This window comes from Rhamphochromis sp. 'chilingali', assembly GCF_963969265.1.
Source record: "Rhamphochromis sp. 'chilingali' genome assembly, chromosome: 17".
In the NCBI taxonomy this organism is placed as follows: domain Eukaryota; kingdom Metazoa; phylum Chordata; class Actinopteri; order Cichliformes; family Cichlidae; genus Rhamphochromis; species Rhamphochromis sp. 'chilingali'.
The window spans coordinates 32,481,610-32,498,268 of NC_137944.1; the positions used below are offsets into that span (position 1 = coordinate 32,481,610).

At 39.5% G+C, this 16,659-nt stretch overlaps 2 protein-coding genes across 2 annotated transcripts in view; both read left to right on the forward strand.

The window, feature by feature from the left end:
- LOC308384456 (uncharacterized protein) overlaps positions 1–15,913 on the forward strand; it is a gene marked incomplete at its 3' end in the record, with an annotated part of 99,761 nt that extends 83,848 nt beyond the window's left edge. The window contains exon 3 of the mRNA XM_080863023.1: positions 15,463–15,913. Coding sequence (XP_080719149.1) covers positions 15,463–15,913 — 451 coding nt within the window. The remainder of the gene's footprint in view (positions 1–15,462) is intronic.
- Positions 15,914–15,928: 15 nt separating this feature from the next.
- grin2da (glutamate receptor, ionotropic, N-methyl D-aspartate 2D, a) overlaps positions 15,929–16,659 on the forward strand; it is a 162,268-nt gene continuing 161,537 nt past the window's right edge. Inside the window, exon 1 of the mRNA XM_080864011.1 lies at positions 15,929–16,091. The gene's annotated coding sequence lies outside the window, so the exon portion shown is untranslated. The remainder of the gene's footprint in view (positions 16,092–16,659) is intronic.

A 16,659-nucleotide genomic window follows, 5' to 3' on the forward strand; every position in this document is an offset into this window, starting at 1 on the left:
ATGGATGGGCATGCGTGCACTGACCCTTAAGAGGCAAAGCCATAAATATGTGTGTTTGAGTCTAATATCAAAAGTTACATCTATCTTCATGAAGTTGATGAAAAACGCTTTATTTTACCAAGTTAGTGCGTTTCTCGCTGTTACACGCATTTGAATGGAGTTCTCGCCCAGCACAAAGTATAGGTTTTTATTTTGTGAATAACTTGAAAATCTTAGCTCAAACCGCTGCAAAACCTATTTCCTCAGCACGGGGATGCTAAGGAAAATGTAACATCTGTTGCATGTGGACTTTTTTACAATGACGCTTTTTTGTGTATTTGTTTATTTATTCATAAGCACAACGTAACTGAAGTGCACATGTTCAGCTTTAATTCCAGGGGTTTAAGGAAAAGCATGCACTGTTTAGCAATTACATATCCTTTGCAGTCAGTGACTGCTGTGTTCATGCTGCAGCCACCTTCAGTTGCTGCTTGTTTGTGGGTCTTTCTGTATTAAATGTTAAAGATGCTCTACTGGGCTGATTGGGATAATTTTTGATCAATCTCTGTCTTTTGATGCTCATATCAAATCTGTGACCCGCTCCTGTTTTTCTCATTTAAGAAATATTGCTAAACGTAGGACTGTTGTCTCCAAAGGTGAACTGGAGATGCTTGTCCATGCCTTCATCTCCTCCTGGTTACACTATTGTAACGCACTCTTTTCCTGTCTGTATAGGGCTTCCTTAAATCACCTTCAAGCGGTCCAAAATGCCGCAGCAAGGCTTTTAACCCACAGTAATATATTCTCCCATAATGTGAATGTGTAATGTGATCGTTTATATCAGGATAAAAGACCATGCCTTCACTATAAGGACTAATATCAGGATAGTAAATCTGTGGCTCCTGTTGCAGATTACATTCATCTAAGATATATACTTGTATGGTGCAAAGTTTGTGCTGTGTCTGTAGAAGTGCTATTTCATAAGGGAAATGCATTTCAGTGCTTTGGCATACTTCTGTGCTAGCCTGAAGGGAAAACTAGGAAGGAGGGGGGTTAATTAAAGAAAGTGACTGGAATAAGGGAGTGTGTAACAGATTGTAATGAAGGTAATAAGAAAGAAAGATGGAGGATGTGTGTAGGTGATGTTTAAAAAGCGTGTGTGCGTGAAGATGATACATCGACGAGTACTGCTTATGTCTCAAGTTCTAGTACACCCAGTCAGCCTCTCAGTTAACTCGCTTCCAGCCTCATAAATCATTCACATACTGAGACAGATGTAAGTACAAATGCATACACATATATAAACACCACCTGGAAACACATACACAACATTAACATTACTGTGTTTCTGCTGGCTGATTCGACCTGTGCTCAGTGAACCTACATTTGTAAGTTATGTGTACTTATGCTGTCCAGTAAAGTGCAAAGTTACTGATTATTTTATGATATTAGTGGGATTTTCATAAATGAAATGTAGTGGTAATATAGGCTGTGTATAATAAATAGCATAGTACCTCAAACCTGCATTCAGTTTATTGGCTGCCAGGAACCAGCGACTCTACCGGTTACTCTTTTGGTAATTTTTGCTCATGTTCACTTCGCGTTCACTGTTTTTATTTGCTGATTTGTTTCATTTTCATTCAGTTTTTACTTTTCTTTTTAACTCTGCTCAAGTTTGGCAGCAAAAAACACTTGGTTGTGTTTAGTGAAAGGTGATGGCTTGAGCTGAACCTTTTACCTTCAAAACATTATCCCTGGATGTTGGGAAACTCAGTAAGCATGCAAAACAACAACAACAACAATTCTCTTTGTTCTGGAACTGAAACACTGAATGCCCAGCTATGACATGTCAGAGTGTCCTCCTGTGAAAATGGATGGGCATAAAGGACCGTTTCAGAGAGGAAAAGTCAGAGAAATTGTTGCAAATCCTGAATTTCAGTTTCCCACTGCTGAAATGTGTGGTAGTAGGTGCCTCAACAGTCTCTAGATACAGTTACAGACATAACTTTGTTGAACAGTGATTCAGGTTTGTATTTGTACCTTCCCTTCAACCTTTATTATTCGAGCATGGAGGAATGGAGATGCCCCAGAACAGTGCCAGACTGTCAAAGAAGGAAATGTCAATAATCATTATAGTCTCTTGACTATATTTTATTATAGTGGTCCTGAATAAACTTCATAAGCTTTGTTTAGCACGTGCAGGAAAATGTCAAAATATTTGCTACTTTAGGTTGCATGAAGTCAACAACAGGCCCTTTCCACAGCAGTGGAAAACCACAGGTGTTATTTGGTGAATAAATAACAGTGAGCCAGCATCCATAATGCTGGGACCCTGCAACCAAAGCATCGAAACACATTTCAATCAGAATCAGTTTCTCTTTATACCTCTGTGTCTTTTCCCTACTTCCCTACCCCCCCAAAAAGCAAAAACCTCTGCTGCATCAGCTATTCCACCACCTCAGGCAAAGCATTGGTATGAATTGCGCAGCACAGTAACCTGTAATATGATGTTACATGTCAGCTGGTAGCCAAGACACTGATGAACGAGGCCCTGATGGATAAGCATGAATGAAGCATTTGATCCTGCATCACTGATCCATGCACAAATGTAATGCTCTGTCTGAATGCATTAATCCTTCACAATCATAAATAGTTCATGTCAAGAAACAAAGCTAAAAATGAGAGAGAAATGCATGTTACTGAATCATCTTGAATGTACTGAAACTCTCATGCATCCTTTTCTTATTTTTAATACTTAAACAGCATCGTGAAAGAGGGCAAAAATGCTGCTAGTACAGACAGAACCTACAACTTACCTAGTAATGGAATCATACTTGATTTCTCTCTCACGCATTAAATTGTGCAATTTTCACTGTGACTCTATGCACAGAGTATCTACACAGTTAAGAGACCTCAAGTCCCCCTGCTTGTCATGAAGCTGGAAGAGGAGTTTCCTGCACATGTGCAGAGCTGGATGCTCAGCAGGTTGCTGCCTGTGATGGTCTGCAGGACGAAGGCTGCGCGCTCTGCTGATGAGCCAGTGCGATGTGCATGTGTAACTGCATGCTGTGTGTAATAGTGAGAGGACATGTCCATGCACTAAGTTCATTTAGCCATGTCTTTGATATGCTGATAAGTATGCATGCAGTGTCGTTTTTGTGACACGGTGCGTGTTTGTGCGCATGTGTCTCTCAGTAGTGTGTAGATTTATAGGCATGCCTCCATGCTCTCCAATGATGTGGGACTGAGCCATGAATCAGCTCAGCCTGTAATGAATTCTGATGGCCCACAGGAGAGAAAGGGGAGGAAGAGAGGAGGAAGATGAAGAGGAGGCAGTGTAGGAGGGAGAGGAAGGGAGATGTAAAGAAAGGAGAGAATATGTGGAAATGACAGGAAAAGTGATAATGGGAAGAAAAAGAATGTAAGGAAAAAATGAGGAAGGTTGCCACGTATGTGTGGGTTTAGTCAATTTGGTCCTCACATTTAAAAAAAAAAAAAACGGACAATACTACTGTATAAGCTCTTCCATCGTCAAAGTGAGCAGTTATTTTATTGCTTGTTTTTTTTGTTTGGTTGTTGTTTTTGACAGTTACATACATGCACCGTCCACTTTGTTTGGTACATCTATTCAAAAGGTTGTTAACACAACTGTATAATCAGCCAATCACACGCCATGTCTACATGACTTTGAACTAGGCATGCTTGATTGTGCCAGCTGGGCTGGTATGAGTTTTTCAGAAACTGCTGATCTACTGGGATTTTCCTGCACAACCATCACTAGGAGAAGACAAACTAAAAAGTCAAAATAGTCACACACTCAGCAATATCCTTTAATTGCTATGTTGTATTGCTGTAATTGCTATTCTATTGAACATCAAATCTGTCTAATTTCTAATTATTTTTTATTACTAATTTGACTTCAACAAAAAAAAAAAGTCACAATTTGTACTAAAGTGCTATCACGCATAGATCTTGTGGCGGTAAATTAAATCACTGTTAAATTAAATCTATTGTGTTTTTTTCTTATTATCTTATTACGGTCACAGTGGCAGGTGCAATATTTTATTGAGTGTAGAACAGCAACATCAGAGTGCTCTAAATACTGTTTCAAACAGGGTTTTTTTTAAATCCGTTTTTCTGTATAATGTCAAAAAAGTGGAAAACCCACACTAACTGTGAGTAAAACGGCCCCGCCCACCTCTTGTTCAAATCTTCTTTTTGCACAGTACAGCCAATTAGAAGCGGAAAAAAAAGGGGGTGGGGGGTTAAAGCAGCATGTTGCAGTCAGAGGATGAAGTGAGGTTTATGGGATAAGATAAGAGTAAGATAGAGTCCAAAAATAAAACATATATAAACAAGCATAATAGGCCCCTTTAATGATCCTAGTTATTGTTGTTTGGTACATCATATTGCACTAGTGAGAATGCCTCTTACTGTAGCAGCATGGTTATAAAAATAAAGGGTAGATTTTTTAATCTCCTGCTTTTAATAACTTACTCTTTCAATTTCAATCAAAACTCCCATTGCTAACTTTCCTTGTTCTTCTTTATATCTAATGTTGTGCCCTACACACATTCTTCACATTCTTTACAAAGCAAGCAAAGAAGCAATTATTGAAACGTTCTGTCAATCAGCTTCTCCCATTCTGTATCATTTTGTATTGCTCTAAGCACACAATTACAGCACAAGTCCATTCTGCCTCTTTGCAGAACATGAAAGCCCAAATCAGACAATACAGCACCAAGCAAAACATTTATTTTCACATCAGAGAGCATATACTGGTCCACATCAAATCATCACGAGTGATTAAATAATTAGTGATTGATTCGTTTTTAAAGTAATTAAAGTCCACACTGATCTCATAACACAGTAAGCAACTATGGTAAAAAAAAAAAAAGTTTATTTTTTAAATAAATAAATCATCCACACACATACATAATCTTTTTGTCACAGTTTATTACAAATTATTATAATTATTTGTAATTAATAATAATAATAATAATGAAAGTCTTTCTGCTACTTAAAGTAACCACATGTGGGACCCTAGTGTCTAATGTCTTAGCTAAGGTGTGACACTGAGATTACCAGAACAAATAAACAAACAAAACTACAAAATATAATTTCTTTATTTGTTTCCTCAAATAAATAAAATACTGGAATACTGGCAAAGAGAATCCAATTTCCTTAGCGTGATGTATCTATGAAAAGTTCTCATAATTAGCATTAGCTAAAAATGTAGGCAGAGTGCAGTAAAGTTAATTAATTTTGTAGCAGCACTCGGTGGAATGAGAGTGATTGGCTCTACTGCCAGCATGAGAGCAGTATGTTCTATAAGAAATGCAGCAAAAGAGAAAAATGAAAAGGAACATGAAACCCGTGGGTGCCATAAGTAGCCATAATCAATACACAGGGGAGTGGCCACGCTCGCTCTGCCCTCAGAGCCGGAGGTTCGTAGCTCCTAAGGAAACACACTGTACTCCACTTTGTGAGTATGCTGACATAAAGTGATGTTGATTGATCGTTGCGTACATTGCCAGCCGCTCCTCCCCCCACCCCTCGTCTGCCTTCCCCCTCTGCAGACGCTGTTGCCACTGCATTTCTGCATATCCTCTTTACACCTTTTCTCTGTCTGTGTGGTTTCTTTTTGGTTCTTGCTGAACATCTTCATCTTTCTTTTAGTAGTCATTATTTCTGTGCACACATAATCATACTCACACACTCACACACACCTCAACCTGCAGATCGTTGTTTGAGCACAGCTGTTGTGTTGGTCATACAGGGAATTTAAAAAAATTTAAACATATATGGTTTGACACGTACAGGATTTGGTGTCTGCTTTCACAGCTCCAGTTGTTCCAATGCTTCTGGTGCATCCCACGGTTTCTAAGGCAGCAGAATACTGATTGATAATCAATCATGCATTAGCAGCCTTCACACAGGCACAGAAAAACATCCATCTCTCCAGCACTGCAATGTGCTAAATGCACAATGTGCTCTAGCATCTTTCCCACAAGCCGCCGCTTTGACATTTCTTGTTCTCATCCCTCCGGAGAGTGTTTGTGTAGGATGCAATTTGTTTTTCCAACAACAGCTTAATTTGCATCCAGGTTTTGACACATTTACTGCCACCACAGCTGTTCACTTCAGATTTTTCATGCCTTTTTTTTTTTTTACATATTTTTTTTTTAATTAAGCCTATTAAATGTCAATTCCGGTAGCATCAACAAAAGCACATTCAATAAAAAAGGAATAATTAACAATCCTAATTCCACAAACAAGGTTTTCCTTTTTTTTTTTTTTATCAGAGGTGCTTTTTCATATTATTTATATCAAGATTTTCAACAAAAAGGTTCATTTGCAACTATTTTTTTACTATTTTAAATCGATATAGGACCTGTTAGAATCAGCTAAGTTCTTAACAGAGGCCAAGTAAATTAGCATAAATATTCTTGAATAAGTCTCAGATTTGGTAAACTTTCACACAAAATTTAAAATGTAACCACAACATTGGCAGAACACTTACATGTATTGGACTGGTCAATCTTCTGGTCATTTTCCCTTCCAGAAGGGAAAATGAGATGGTTCACAGTCAGATATAAGATAGGCGTGGTGTTAAAAATGTGTAACTTGAAAAACTGGCATGAACTTTCTATCTTACTGTTTATATAAGTACCCTTTTCAGGATTTTTGATGTGTCTGAATCAACCTTTGATGTGTGGCTATCCGCAATGGCGACAGACAAGTTTCAGGAGCTTCCGAGCTTCTTATTCTTCTATGGCTTCCTGTGCCACCCATCAGTCATAATTTATGCATAATCACCTAAAACAGGGTAACATATAGCTAATTTGGCAGCAGGTAATAGTAATAATTGCTTTTCATGGGAAAAACCTGCTATCTACCTACCTTTGGTAACCTACCTAGTTACCAAACATAGTTTTCCTTGCTTATAATTTTTGTTTTGTCCATTCTTCTTTTATTGTGCTGCCATTGTCTTTCCTGTTCAAGTCAACTTTGCAACCAATGCGTGCCATCATTGCCATCGGGCTACTTCCTGTTGGCTCATTGAAGAACTGTGCACAGCTGTGTGGTTTAGCCCTGGTAGGTCTAATTCAGGTGAATTTCCAGTTTTACAGACACCAACACAGGACCATGAATACTGCATGACTTGCATGTGTTGTTTGCTGCTCTGTGTGCCAAGTAGTAGATACTGCCTCTAGGTTAAAGCCATATGCTTACACTGCTCTCACTGCAGAGGCCAATCAGTAAACCTCGATGCATCAGAAAACTGTAGCCACTGTATCTCCGGCTTTCTAGCACTCTCTTTTCTGCCTTTCATTCGTCCTTTCTTTCTTTGCTATAACCATGTAGACTATGACTAAAAGAGAAGTAATTTCCTCCAAAGTTTGAAACCTTTCTGCATTTCTTTTATTGCATTTGACAAGTGCGCAATGATCCACGTCATTTCATGTATATTTGCAGCCTCCAAAGGAGTCAAGAAAAATTTGATTCGCGGTAGAATATGTGGTAGTGTACTGTTTGGATTCGAGGTTAAATTACTGTATTTTTACCATTCACAACTCCAGAACAGCTCATCAAGTAGTTGATGTCACTTTGAAGGCAGGCTTAAGGCTGCAGAAGTCAAAATTCCTGCTACATGTACAGGATGCTAAATGATTTTCAGTTCCACACTTCTCTTTACACAACTGCCCTGTGGCACACGTTAACTTTAATCGATACAATGAAGATTATCTTGTCCTCTAAAAAGATAACACAACATAGAACAAGATGAAGTTTTAACGATGCCGATGGGAAAGTGGGTCACTGCAGCAGCAAAGAGCAATATTGAAGAAAATATAACAGCTACAACACAGTGAAGATTGGAGAAAAGATAACAAGCGACCTTTATCATCATTAATCAAATCACTGATCAGACTCAGCCAAAAATAGCTTCAAAGTATTTCCTTTCTTAACGGACTCTGTATGTGCAAAGACACAGCTTTTCTACAGTATGGGGTATTAGGCTACTTTACATTATAAATTGCATAAAGTAGCACAGGTGACTTTGCTGCATCCACGTGTGCCACATGATGAAGTGTGTCCCTAAGATGTGCAGGCAAGAAAATAAAAGAAATTAAATTAAATGGACAGGTTTAGTTCAAGCATTTACCATTTACTTTAAATAAACAGACAGTCACTGAAAGCTGTGATAATGCTGGTGTCTTGACAGCTTTGTGCGTCTGCTGTTTGGCAGCCTGCAGTCCTCATACTGCTTCCCTTTCTCCGTGTATTTAAGTCTGATAAGTGTCAACAGCTTGAGCCTGTATACACAGTATAGCCAAGGCCAACAGCATGACTAATGGCTGGTATTAAGACTATGTAGCATAACAGGTATGATTCACATGCAGTCTCTCTGTATGCTCTTCAGCATTCATTACATTTTAAGCAGAGCGACTCTGATGGTTCACACAGAAAAATGTTACCTTACTGCTTTATTTTTCATACACTTGCAAGAAAATTTGAGCAACTTTTTCAGTTCTGAAAAAAACACCTAAATCCAAAAGAAAGTCATAAACATTCAATCAAGCCACTCATGTCTGACTGCTAAACGTTTCATTATAAAACCATTTGCATTGGTCTGCTCTTATAAAGCACCTCCAGTTTTCAGACTTCAGGTATTTCACAAATCTTTGCTTTGTGGCTGAATAAATTTTGAGATTGCACTCGTGAGGTAGGATGATAAGACCTATGGTCAGGGTTATGTCTCAGTATTACACCAAGCTTTCAGGACTTAGTGTTTTACCAACTTTTTGCCAACGTCTTTTGGAAGAAAGTCAAGTCTCGTCACACACCTGCTCTCTATTTTCTGTTTTCCATATTACTATGTGACGGTGTCAATGTCACACTCGGTCTGGTGTTCATCAGGCTGAGTTTTAGGCTTTTTACGATCTAATGAACAACAACATTTTAATGTATCTTTGTAATGTTCAAACATGAGCACATCATTTTAATGTTTTTTAAATGCACGTCAATTTAACACATTATGAAGATGATCTTGCTAAAATAAAACATACACTTTTTATTTTATTGAACAATTTGTATGCTATGAAACACTAATCCTCATGGAAGAAACAAAGCCTCTGTCATGTGAAGAATTTTAAAGTGGCTACTAAAGAACATGTTCATAGGCTCGTTTCGTTTTTGCTTTTAATAAATTAAAAGCAGAAAATTAAAAATTTGCATTTAAAGGAGAGCTAAACTCCATATTTTATATTTGTGGACCCTACTTTCATATAGTGCAGCTCATTGCATGTGAAGACATTAAGTTCACAGTATGAAACAAACCATTTTAGAACCTGATATGATCATATTAATGACATTCTCAGTCAACATCATAAAAACGTTGGGCTGCTTATTGGTAATTTGGACCATCAGCGCTATAAAAATATGTAAGTGGCAGAATATATTAAAGCATAATAGGTTTACTTTAATAAAGGCAATTATATCTTTCTTCATATCATTAATTTAATTCACCAGCTATGAAATGCTAAAAAGAAAGTAGAGTTTGGAGACAATATGGAACCACAGCGTAATATATACTTTATATCCTCACATTCACTGTAATGCTTAGAAAAAGCTTCTGTTTGCCGGACTGCTCTTGGCAGTATATTACACAGCACTCAGGCCGAAGGGACATGTTTAAAGCTTTGTTTTGTGCTGTGCTGTGCATTGCAGTCCCGTCAGTATATTGCGGAATGTTCACAGGAACAGTTGCAGTAAACGCACGCAATCCCATGAATATTGTATATCTTAAATACAGTTGAAGGTACTACATTTCACATCCACATATTCACATATTGTAAAATGACTCCTGCTGCTGTTTCTTGATCCATTTGGGAACGACAAATGGCCCTTTATGAAACTGTAATATAAATCCATGATCCCCTACAATCCAGCCTTTTCCTTCACTGGCAGCATTGCACAAGAATCAGGATTTACTTTAGTGGCAGAGATCACATTTTTTCCCCCTTTCAGTCAGTTACATTCGATTTAACTCCAATTTTGACCCTAAAGCTAAAAACAGATAATGTTGTTACTGAAAAGAGGTTATCTGAGGGGACACCCAAAAAGAAAATTACAACACTTATCAACTTCTGGAATGTACTGAAGTGTGTGACTGATGGTGTTTGACAGCGTAAGAGAAACTAAAGCTGGATTTTTATGTGAAAGATACAACTGGGGTCTCTCTGTCCTCACCCGGGAAATCAGTTCTTGCAGACATTTTAGCAACCTAGTAATGCACTAATGTAGAGTAGATAAGTGATGTCTTAATATCTTATCCACTAGAGGATAGTACTGATAATGCACACTGCTCACATTAACATTTATTAATAGGAGGTGGTGTAACTAGGTCACAGTGCTCTGTACTGTAATATATACAATATATGCAAATTCTTGATTAAATTAAATCTCTGTGTACAATTATGAACTCTGAGACAACAGAGTTAGGAAATGCACGTAGCTGCCACTTTATTAAGCCTTAATTCTTTGAGGCATTGATTCAAAGAGCTGTTGGAAACGTTCCTCGTTGATTTTGGTCGAGACTGTGATGACAGTGTGACACAGTTGCTGCAGATTCATGATGTGAATCTCCTGTTCCACCACATCCCAAAGGTGCTCTGAACTGCTATCTCCACAGTCCATGGAGGTCATAGACACTATGACACCAACCTCACTGTCATATTCAAAAAACTGGTTTGGGATGATTTGAGCTTTGTCACATGGCACGATATCCTGCTAGATGCAGACGTCAGAAGAGGGTACAGTGTGGTCATAAAGAGATGGACGTGGTCAGCTGCAATAGTCAGTCTGTCGGGTTTAATTAATGCTTATTTGGAATTAAGGGACACGAAGAAAAAAAGCCCACACCATTACAGCACCACCAGCTTGAGTCACTGAGAGAAAGCAGGATGGATCCGTGCTTTTATGTTGTTTATTCTGATTCTACCCTCCAAAATGTAGAAATCAGAATAAAGACACATCAGGCCAGGCAACATTTTCTACAGCATTTTGGTGTCTAATTTCAGAGAGGCTGTAAGCTGTAACCTTAATTTCTTACCTGACAGCAGTGACACCTGGTGTGGTCTTCTGCTGCCGTAACCTTCAAAGGTCAATGTGTTGTGTGTGTAGAGATGTTCTTCTGCATATCTTAGTGATAACAAGTGATTATTTGAGTTACTGTTACCTTAGATCATAACAGTCAGACTGTTCTCTGACCTCTGGCTGCAACAAGGAATTCTGTTACAGAGAACTGCTGCTCACTGATATTTTCCCTTTTTCAGACCTTTCACTGTAAACTCTTCAAACTCCACTAGCTCAGCAGTTTCTGAAATATTCAGACCAGCCCGTCTGGCACCAGCAAACATCACATTCACAGACACTTGAATCACCTTTGTAATCTTAGTCGCGTCTGTTTAATGTAAATTTTTGATTCACTTTCTTGTAGCAACCATGTCCCACTACGTTCGCTACCTTTTTGCCACGTTTTGCTTAGTGGGATTTCTCCACAAAGCAGCTGTCTTCTTTACGTAAATGAAACAATGAGAGTGACAGTAAACAAAACCAAGTGAAGTAAAGGCACAGCTGTAACAATAAACTAAAACTCGCTGTAAGCTATAGAGCCAAGGAGAGCCGTGGCTTCATGATTTCTCTGTAGGTGTATCTCTATGTACTCACATCACTCTTTGTATTTAATACAAGTCTGTTTATAATATCTTTAATTATTTTCTATGTTCAGTATGTGATTAATAAGGGATCAGTTCACAGTAGAATATGCTGCTTGAATTATTTTACCCAATAGTTGTATTTTTACGGTGGTAATGATTGTGTTCCAGCCTCACGGGTCTCTAAGCTAATGTTTTATTTTATCATGCTGTTTAGATGCTTCATCTTCATCCACATATTATTGTGTCAGCTGTCCTGATCAAATCTCTGATCTCTACATTTTTCCTTTGGTAAAAAGTGGAAATAAAATAGTGTCAGAATCAGCCTGTTAGTCTTCTACCTATTTCAACTAGACAGTGAGAGGGGAGGAAATGTCTGTGGTGCCTCGGTCAGGCAGACTTACATGTTAACCTGCTGCAGGATAGTGTTGTTACCTCTTTTAGCTCTTACATGGACATCTTTAGTAGAGCTGAGCACAGTGTACAGAGTCTTATCAAACTATTGTAAAATTTAATCTGTGTCTGAAAAACCATCTTTCTTGACTCCCTCAGCAATTACAGTTGAGGTGCTCTCGAGCAAGTTGTTTAACCCGGAACAACTAAGTCGATATGTTTGTGTGTGTGTGTGTGTGTGTGTGTGTGTGTGTGTGTGTGTGTGTGTGTGTGTGTGTGTGTGTGTGTGTGTGTGTGTTGGGCACTTCCTAGATGTGTGAACGTGTGCAACGCTTAAGGGCGATGCAGCCAACAAATGGTAAACAGGTTCCTCGTCAGCTGTTGAATTGTGGCTTCTTTTTTTATTATTATCATCATCAAGTGGTCAAAGTGCACAACAGGCAGCAGAAAGGTGTACATGACTGTCAGGTGGGATACCTGATGATTAACCTGACACAACAGATGGTTTGTTACACAGAGCCATCTGGGAAATTGTCCTTGGAACCTGTATGGGCAAGGGTAGGCACACGAATAGTTGCTTTTCATTTTGTGATTGGACAAGCAGTTTGTTTCACCATCTACCATGAGCCAACATCAACCAACCAAAAGGACACTGAGAGAAAAAGCAAGCTGCAGTGGTGCATATTAGTATATTGTTAAGGCTTATCTTTAGTTGATTTATCCAATTGGGTATTTCTAAGAGCCCATGAATGCCTACCTACACATATTTGCAACGACGAATCCTTGTCAGACTGATTATTTTATGACTGCAGACCTAAGACATATATACAGGGATCTGGGTAACCTCATGATGGTAATAATTTTGTTTAATGTGTAACGCATATAAAGATAGGCAGCAATCATGGGACTTATAAGATCAGACAACTGATGAAGTATGAAATCTAGATCATTAAAAAAAAAATTACAGACTTAGACTTTTAAAATTCACTCAAATAGAATAATTTTCATGAAATAAATTAAAGATCACCTGCTCACCAAAGACTACTGCATTTTAAGGATTTGAATTATTACAGTATTTCAATATTGGATAATTTTAATTATATTACAGTTAATGTTGTCAAGTTGCAAAGGAGACAAGTGTCAGATTTTTCATTTTTGTCAGAGTAAAAGTCAACATGTTTTCATTCATTGCAACTATGCAAGCAGGTAGTCCTCCTGGCAGAAGCGTAGCTTAGACTGTAGTATACAGAAACTTCAAAGTGTGCATTTGCATAATCAACATCTTAAGCAACTAGTAGTGGGAAATATGAGGAAAATAATCATTACTTCCCCCGAGGATTCCTCTGGAAAACCATCAACTACAGTGCCAAAGGGTAGCTCTGGAGGGAATTTGCAGCAGAGTCTTTATTGTGATTGCCTTTTCTGTGCATTTCAGCTTAGCTGGAACATTTGGACTTTGGTCATAATGTTAGATCATGCACAAATTATTATTATTATTATTTTATAGGTAGAAATCATTATATACAGTAGTATGCAGCTCATTGCAGTCATATTGTGATTGTGGCTCAAGAGTTGGCAGTTCGTCTTGTAATTGAAAGGTTGCCGGTTCGAGCCCCGGCTCGGAGAGTCTCGGTTGTTGTGTCTTTGGGCAAAACACTTCACCTACCGCCTACTGGTGGTGGTCAGAGGGCCCGGTGGCGCCAGTGTCCGGCAGCCTCACCTCTGTCAGTGCGCCCCAGGGCAGCTGTGGCTACAATGTAGCTGCCATCACCAGTGTGTGAATGTGTGGATGACTGAACGTGTAAAGCGCTTTGGGGTCCTTAGGGACTAAGTAAAGCGCTATACAAATACAGGCCATTTACCATATTGCCCATCTACTGATGCACTGGTTGGCCCTTCTTTATCTGTCTTTTGCACCTACTTATATGTACACACCAGTGCTCTGTGCATATTCCTAACATTCCTTCCTTTCCACTTTCATAAATCCACAGAGGTCTCGCTGTTCACCCTTTTGCTCTCCTTTACAAACACAAACGGCATGTTCTCTCTGCAGCTGAATCTACACTCCTCTATCTGAGGCTCTTCTACTCCTTTCATGCCTCAGTTCATCTTTTATACCATTGTCACCTGCAGGTTTTTCTTTGTTTCTTTATTCCAGTTGTTCTCTCCATTTATTATCTGTGGTCTTGCTCCTGCTTGTTCCTTTGGGCTCATCCCCACAACGCCATGCTCCAACTCACTTCTCTGTCTCTGCTTAAAGGTGCAAAAAACAAACCCCGAAAAACAATCCAAATTTGTTAGAGATAGAAAGTTCAGAAGACAGGTTTTTATCTCGGAGGAAATGACCTGACCTGCTTACTGTGCTTTTTTCCTCCACTTCTAGTTTCACTTTGGCTGGATTCCACACTAAACACTGCAATGGTTCTTTTCAGGATTATTCATCATTTATTCACACAAATCATGACAAAGAGGACATAAGGTGCAGACGAGTTGCAAAGCTGGTAGCAGATGTGCAGCAACATGAGTGAGGCTATAGCCACTTAAATGGTGGTGTGTCATTTTGTGACATGCATGTGTGATTTGCAAATGGGATGGGCAGAAGGGCAGGTGACATGAGCTGGCACTGAGACCAGTGAAATAACACTAAACTGCTGAGTTTAGACATGTTTTGTTACTTGAATAAAAGGACTTCAGATGCAACGTTGGCCTGATAAATATAAAGGAAACAAGGCACCCGGTGTTTTCTTATTGGTCCATAGACAGAGAGGATTTGATGGTTTTGCTTAATGAGATTTTTCTGGTTTAATTCTGTTGCTCCATTATGAATGCAAGAATAAAAGCCACTATCCTCTCCAGACTTCAGCCCCATGTTGTATTTGGAATAAGAATTAATCCACGAGATCCTCGTTTTGATATGGCACCTTTGATGATAAAGTCACTGGAGTTTTTGCACTGCACTCTGACAAATGTGAATCTTTTAACTTTTATGTGCTGTCCTATTTAATCTGAAATGTCAGCAGAATTTTGCTGTTAGGGATGCAAGCGGTGTTAAGAAAATTAGCAGCTTCTGCCTGCCTGAATCCTTCCTTTGTTTACAGACTTGCAGGATGTCGGAACAGAAGCATTAAATTCAAGGATGAGTAGGTGTACTGTGTCATTTATGTACATTGTTTACTGGAGAATAAGTGTTTCACAACGCCTACATAAATCAGCCGTCCCACTTGAGATAATGCATAAATGCATACTTGATATATAACAAAGAAAAATAAGTGACTGTTTGAAATGCGTGTTATGGTTAGAGAAGCTGTATGACAGCAGGTCAGCTGCAGTTCTTCATTCAAACACGCTCTTCTCTCTGTTCCCTCTCCAGGGTCTCTTCTCCTCATCAGGTGAAGCACTGTGAACCGCCGACCCCCTCACCACCCTCCCTCCTCTCCTCCTCCCCTCTTTCCCTAGAGGCACCACCCACTACCCTTAAATCCCCAAACCCCACCTGCCAACACCTGCCAAACTCCCTCCGACAGCTGCAACTGGCCCCCCTTTTACCCCATGGTGGCCCCAAGGCCCGCCCTCTCACTGCTATTGGCTGTCCTGGCCTGTACGGGGCCCGCGCGCCCCTCGCCCCCCCTGCTTCTCCGGCCCCGGGAGAGAGAGAGGGACTCAGGTGGTGTCAACATCGCCGTGGTCCACTCGGGCTCCTCCCTGCTCCCGGAGACGCCGGTGGCGGGAGGTGCGGGGGTCGGGGAGCCGGGGCCCGGTCCGGGAAACGGTCCGGGAGGAGGGGGAGGAAGGGGAGTAACAGAGACAGCTTCATTAGCTGAAGTGGCCGAGATGACTTCATTTTCCTCCTCGTCACACCTGTCGCTGGCCGCGCTCGTGGGGGAGACGGTGATGACGCCCTCGGGTCAGGCCAACGTCATCTACCTGGCTGTGAATGAGAGCAGTCCCGGGACCCTGCTGCTGCAGCTGTGTGAGCTGCTGGCCACAACACCACTGCAGGTAGACAAACAAGTACACAAACCTACTGTTACATTCCCAAAGACTGTAAGAGAGAAACTGTTAACATCGCCAAAATTGGAACAAAATCATCATAAATAGTGATAAAAAAAAAAAAAAAAGTTCCCTTCAGGTCAAAATGTGATAATGGCTGGATGTCAAGATCCAATGTGGTTACTCTTAAACATCTTATATATGATAATGTACATGACTTTTTGTCCCCTATAAATCATTTTTTGAGACAAATTTAGTTCACAAGAGGCAGAGCGATAAAGACAGCAAAGCACTAACAAATGCAACAACAGTTCAAATGTAGAAATACTGATGTAAACAATGCTGGTCTTCAAGAAAATTAATTGACTTTGAAAATATTTTTTAAAGATAAGAAAGATTAAGATTATATGCAGTGTGTTTGGTTCAGACTGAATGTAATCTGAGTAGCCTTAATCGGTTTTGGAATGGCTCTTCAGTACTATGATAATCATCATCTGTATGACGTACAAAGGATTCTGTATCACTGCAGCTTTTGTAATTATCACTATTAGATTTAATGAGGATTCATTTAATTGAA